The sequence below is a fragment of the Astyanax mexicanus genome, chromosome 20 (assembly GCF_023375975.1).
Source record: "Astyanax mexicanus isolate ESR-SI-001 chromosome 20, AstMex3_surface, whole genome shotgun sequence".
In the NCBI taxonomy this organism is placed as follows: Eukaryota; Metazoa; Chordata; class Actinopteri; order Characiformes; family Acestrorhamphidae; genus Astyanax; species Astyanax mexicanus.
In genome coordinates this window covers 24,553,104-24,559,637 of record NC_064427.1, presented here as the reverse complement: position 1 = coordinate 24,559,637, position 6,534 = coordinate 24,553,104, and the positions used below count along the sequence as shown (strand labels likewise).

At 37.2% G+C, this 6,534-nt stretch overlaps 1 protein-coding gene across 2 annotated transcripts in view; it reads right to left on the bottom strand.

Moving 5' to 3' along the window:
- Positions 1-1,581: 1,581 nt before the first annotated feature.
- The window catches only part of cntfr (ciliary neurotrophic factor receptor), a 331,119-nt gene continuing 326,166 nt past the window's right edge, over positions 1,582-6,534 (bottom strand). For both annotated transcript variants that reach the window (XM_007260812.4, XM_049468527.1), the window contains one exon: positions 1,582-3,262. In XM_007260812.4, the coding sequence (XP_007260874.3) occupies position 3,262 (1 nt within the window). In that variant the 3' untranslated portion in view covers positions 1,582-3,261. The remainder of the gene's footprint in view (positions 3,263-6,534) is intronic.

The following is a 6,534-nucleotide window of genomic DNA, read 5'->3' as shown; positions in this document are numbered from 1 at the left end:
GAGCTGTTTGGCATGCTTACAAAATTGGTAACATTTTATTTTAATATCCTGGTGTGGAGAATATGTAAATGCTTACCTAGTCCTAACCAAAACCCTGGCTTTACACTTGTTCCATATACACACTGTTTAACATATATCTTAACAAGTGAAATCCTGGTAAATCAGGTCTAAATATCTGGTATTTGGACTATGGTACCAGTCAAAAGTTTGGACACACCCTAATTTTAGTGTTTTTCTATAATTTAATACTTTTTTGCATTGCAGATTAATACTAAAGTCATCCAAACTATCAAGAAAAACATTTATTATGGAATTATTTATTAAACAAGGAATTCTTAAATGAACCAGAATAAGTAGCGTCTCTTGCCTCGATTACAGCTTTGAACATCTTTACTCAGATTTTCTTGGTCAGCGTTATGAGGTCAAGTCACCTGGAATTCAGGCTTGCAGTTAACAGCTGCGCTGAATTTCTTTTAATATGTTTGAAAGCATCAGTTGTAAAGTAGTGAAGGTAGAGTTACAGGTATACAGTGAATAGCTCTATTTGAGTAATGTTCTAATCTATGTTATGAGAAGAACTAGCTACTTTGAAAAATACTTTAAGAAAACACCAGCAGATGACATGTCTCTCCAAACCATCACTGATCATCAGTAAATTTAGCAATTTTTCATTTGGAAATCAAGGGATCAGAGTCTGGAGGAAGAGTGGAGAGACACACAGTCCAAACTGCTTGAGGTCTAGTGTGAAGTTTCCACCAATCAGTGATGGTTTGGAGAGACATGTCATCTGCTGGTGTTGATCCACTGTGTTTAATTATCAAGTCTAAAGTCAGTGCAGTTTTGTTTTCCCAGAAAATCTTACAGCACTTCATGCTTCCCTCTGCTGAGATCAACTTTTATGGAGATGCGGATTTCATTTTCCAGCAGGATTTGGCACACTGCCCACACTGCCAAAAGTACCAATAGGTCTTATTGAGTCTTATATAATATTCCAATTTTCTGAGACACTGTTTTTTGGGTTTTCATTGGCTGTAAGCCACAATCATCAACAGTAAATTAAAAAGTAAACGCTTAAAATAGATCACTGTGTGTGTAAAACATCTATATAATATATGAGTTTAACATTTTGAACTGAATTGCTGAAATACAATATAATATTAATTTTTTTTTGAGAAGCACTAGTATATGGAGTTTGAGTGAGACCTGATAGTGGGTGCCAGAGGGATGGAATATTTAATTTCCTCAATCCACAGTGTCACATTTATCATTTATCATCGTGGGTGGTAATGATTGTGACCAGCGGCATCTGGCTAGAATTGTCCATGCTAACAGACAAGCAACTCCAGCAGAAATCGCATCCATGTTCAATGCAGGAGACCTTACAGACCTTACATATTCAGAGTTTTTTTTTTTTTTTTTACTTCCATGGGACATGTCAAAAGTCATGGGACACAATACTAGTTCCTATCCCATGACATGTGGCAAGTCAGTGTAAAAAAAGTACCCCAAAACATCCCAACATCTAACCATGGCGTCTGAACGTTAAAACACACCAACAAATGAAAGAAAGAAAGGGTCAACTCATTGTGAAATGGTCACATTTAATGAACAACCTCTCGTTTTTATATACATCTATAAAAAGAACCCAGATACAGGTTACAAGAATCTAAAGCTAATACATACATTATTAAATAATAAAGTATTTTTTTTGTCCATGTTAAAGATACATATCGTAGTTTACAAAATATGATCGTGGAGAATTACGCAATTAAGCAAATGTGAATGTTTGAGAAAAGAAACTAAAGATGCTATATGGATATTGTTTAATATTAAACAAACAAAAAAAAAGAACAAAAAACATTAAATCACAACAAAATAATTCTTGAGTAAAGAAAACAAAAATGCGGCGTCGGATATTACATTTATAATCGAACATAAACCAAGAACATAAAGCAGAAAACTTTTTTTGATTTGGGTAAGAGTGAGAGAAAAGAGGTTCTATGCCACTTAGAACAACTTAGAACAACTTAGAACAACGTATGTGTAAGAAAGAGAGAAAAAAACAAGAGAAATGATCTAATACAATTCATTATCTCCACTTTACTCCACTCCTTTTTTTCTTTTACTTTTTCCATGTAAAAAGGCAGTCCAGTACATTACATTTTTGTTCATGTGTGCGAGGGAAAGTGTGTGTATGTGTGTGTTTGTGTGTATTTGTGTGTGTGTGTTGATTGGTTGGTTGGTTTGTTTGTTAACGTCTTTTGAAGGTCTGTTCGATGTCACGGGTCAAACAGGAGAATAAAACAATCTTAAAAAGTGAAAGAAAGGTACTGTAAATGTGGAAGAACAAAGCAAAAGCTCATAATCGAATTGAATCGTATCGAATCGTATAATCTGAAGAACGATGACCTTCATTCTACGTTAGTTATGAAGTCCTCAGTCTATGAAGCTCCTGTTTGGAGGTCCGTGGATGGAGATCTCTGCACTGCGGCTGTCCAGACGCCACGCGCATACAGCATAACAACAGACCGAGGGGGAAGCGAGGGATGAGGGGGGGGAGGAAAAAAGAGAGTTCTCCAAGAGTCTTTGGCATGATGAGTTAGCTGTATGTTGCTGAAATTGATGATATATTGATAGTACACACTTTCTTGACTTGTTTGAGCATCTCCAGTGTGTTGGTACATGTACTTGTATTTGATGGTTGTGTGAAAGATTCCAGAAAATACCCCAAAATAAGGAAAAAGGGGAAAAAATCTTATTTATTTGCTTCAAAAAAAGGAAAAATCAAAAATGTAAAATTTAATTTCCAATGGAAATAGGGGAGAATGGATGGATGGGTGGATCATTGGTTGGTTGGTTGGTTCTGGGTGTTGTGCTGCTTTGCTGTGAAACAGATGCTTTATTTGGAGTCTATTAATTCATTTCCATATCTTTTCCTTCCCCGGGGTACGCCGCTCTCCCGTGCCTGCGCTAATAACTCCACCTCCACCTTCACCTTCATCCACGCTGCCCGAGATGATGTTTTGAAGCTCTATCATTCGTTTCTTGCTGTTCTTCTTCTTCTCCTTCTTCTTCTCGTATTTATTTTGTCTTTTTTAAAAACGTTCCTTCCTCCGCAAAACGGCATCATTTATTTATTAATCGTTCCTATTTTTTTCTTGTCGTGAGAAAAAAACTTGAATTAAATTATCAATGCACGATATCCATTAACATGTGCAAAATAGAACTAGAAGACTTTTCCACAGGAATGAATCATAAACATCTGCAAAAAAGAGAGAAAGAGAGAGAGAGAGAGAGAGAGAGAGAGAGAGAGAGAGAAAGAAAAAAGAAAGAGAAGACATTTTAGTTGGAGTTTAGTTTAGGGGTGCGAGACACAGACAGACATTATTTATGAAGGAAAGCACAGCTCACAAGATCTGAAGCTTCATTAGCAGGTCTTTTTTAAAAGAAGAAGCCTCTACATCTGAGAGCGAAAGTGTGAGATGGAATATGAAACCTGACATGCAGACTTATTCTGCAAAAAATATATAAAAAATCACTTTAAAATGGCATGACTAGACCTTGTTAAAACAAAATATCACTTAACGACTCTCTGGATCTTCCCAGCTCGAGTGCTTCAGCTCGAGGTTGCCGTGCAGAGTCATAATTTGGGTTTGCACGCCTTTTATTTTTAGCATTAACTATGTGTGAATCTTCTCACATATCTAGTCTACCACCTTACATCGAGAGTTCTGGGCTTCTCAGCTTTCACAAAAAAAAAAAAAAAAATCTTCAGCTGGGAAAAAATAAAACTAAAACAAAAACCTTTGAGAAAAGTTTGAGCTTGAGACGATTGTCCATTTGGAACGGATTTGGTAGAACTGCAACCACGCATTGATGATTTTTAAGCTTTTCATTAATGCTTAACCCTTTTACTGGTCCATTTTATGACCGAGCAAATGAAACACGTCCCCAAAAATGCGCTTTTGGTTGATGCCGGTTGATATTTCAAAGCTACCTTGATTTTTAAGGCCTCAGGCTATGATTGCAAGCCAAAATCAAATGGTTTGCATTGCAATATACTGTAGAACAAGGCCATGGAATCAGCCTGCACTCTAGAACATCTAGGAAAGGGAAATTATTTCCAAATGCTTATATTTTTTATCATTTAATCTACAGGAATCAAACCCACCAATTCCTCCATCAGCCTGTGCCTCAATGCTCCCACACCAAGTGATATTTTTCTCAGATTTTCCTAAATGGTCAATGCAAATTCATACAAGTATAATTCATGACTCGTTAAGTATAAATCCAATTTTACTAAAAAAAACATCCCAATGAGGTTCATCCCACAGGTTTCAAGCAATATGAGAAAGAAAAAGGATCTCTCTGCTGTTGAAAAGCATTTAAATATTGCAGTGCTTTTAGACAAGGTATGAAAACATTAGATATTTCATGAAAACTGAACCGTGATCACTGTACTGTGAGGAGATTTGTAGCTGATTCAGTGCACAGCTGGATTTTTTAGCAGATAAAGGCAAAATTAGGGAGGTCACTGCAAGACAGTTTCATCGGATTAAGAGAGACAATACAAAGAAGCATTCAGGTATTGAAGCTGCAGGTGCCTCTGGAGTCTTGGGGACCTCAAGGTCATTTGTATTGACCATTTGTAGGAAAATCTGAGAAAATTACATGCATAATAATTTGGAAGAGGGTTTAAAGTTGTGTGGCTCCAATAGTCCTAAAAGAGTTTCAATCCACCAAGGGTCAACTTTTCCAGACTCTGAATGACTTTGAAAAGTTTATAATAGAACAGGAATCCTTGCTCCTAGCTCCCTGTACCAAGGCTTTGGAATCAGACCTCCTATCTAGGCCTATCTTCGGAAGAATAACAGGTTCCAAACACATGGGATATTTCTCTGATGGGAATCCAACCTACCAAATCCACCAAAATGTTATGAGGCAGGTTTTACTTGGTGTGCAAAACTCACTCTGCCTTTCCCTCAAATGCTCCCACTCCCCCTTGAAATTGTGAGGAAGTAGAATCACCTCCATCTAGCCTCAACATGAACCAAGTGCGACATTACAGTATTTGAGATCCACAACAGCTTTCAAACATACCAGGGCTGTTGAATCAGCCTTGCCATCTAAGCAAGGGAAACAGGTTTCAAATACAGTACATGGAGGTTTTCATCTGAGGATTCAGGCAACCACAGGGAAATGATGAGGAAGGATTTACGTGGGTGCAAAACCAGTCAGCTTCTGCCTCAATATTACAGAAGTAGGAAAGACAGACTTCTGAAAATTAGAAATGAGATAATTTCAGACAGAACCTTGATCAAAACTGAACATGAACCAAGAGTTATCTTATATAATTTGACATTTGCACTTAACCTAACTTGACTCTACTTCACGACTCAACGTTTTGCTTTACGTATGGGCCAATTTGGTTCTTGGCACCTGAAACCAGGTACTTTTTTAAGTATCTGCTCACTTTTGAATGTAAGCAAGTATGGACAAGAACTCTTGCATAAAATTAAGGCATAGTCCTTTGAAGAGGTACAAACATTCCCTGAATTGGTGGCTGAATGAAGAATCCAGTCAGAGCTCATTTTCAGAGGGTGAGAAGTTGTTGTAGTGAAAATGAACAAGAGATTAAGTCTCTCGGGTACCAGAAAGTGGGTAGAGTCAAGTATAGTATAGATACCATGCAATGGAAAAGACCAATCAGTTTGGGGAACTGATACGTTGGCAAAATCCTAAAAGGTTTTTCTTTTCAGCTGCCACAGGGCAAAGTTTTAAAGGCCAATCAAATCTTAGCAAGAAGGCCTTAATATTTAGTCAAATACTAGGGTTGTAGGTTTGCCCCATTAGGTACTATGTACAAAAAGGAAGTTGGGCTTGAGTAATGTATGTACCTTACATTGGGGAAAGCACATTTTGTAGATCAGAGTATTTGCTTTGTTATCATTATGGAAGAACTTATCAATTTTAATGAACCAATACACTAGCTAAAATCATGAAAACCTTTTAAGCCTATTATCTGGCATAGGGCAAAGGTCCAACTATCTAGGGTCAAAAGACTAGGGTTGTAGGTTTGCCCCACCAGGTACCAGGTACCAAAATGTGAGTAAAGTCAAGTAGGCTTGAGTAGTGTTGGTGCCATACAGTGGGAAAAGCACCATTTGATTTAATAGTTAGAATGGTAAATATGCTTTGCTATCTTTATTGGACAATCAATCGACTTTTCAAGAACCAGTACACTGGCAATAAATACCTTACAATTTGGCCAAAGACCAAGTTTGTAGGTATGTCCCAAGTCCTATCAGATCTCAGCAGGAATGCCTTCATTTCAAGTCAAAGACTAGGGTAGTAGGTTTGACCCAACAGGTATGAGGTTCTAAAACGCTAGTAAAATCAATTAAGCTTTAGTAGTGTTGGTGCCATACAGTGGTAAAAAAACATCATTTGGTGTAGCATGGTAAAGTTGCTTTGCTATCTTTATCGAAGTGCTGAGCAACTTTTAAAGGACCGATACATTGGCAAAAAAAAATA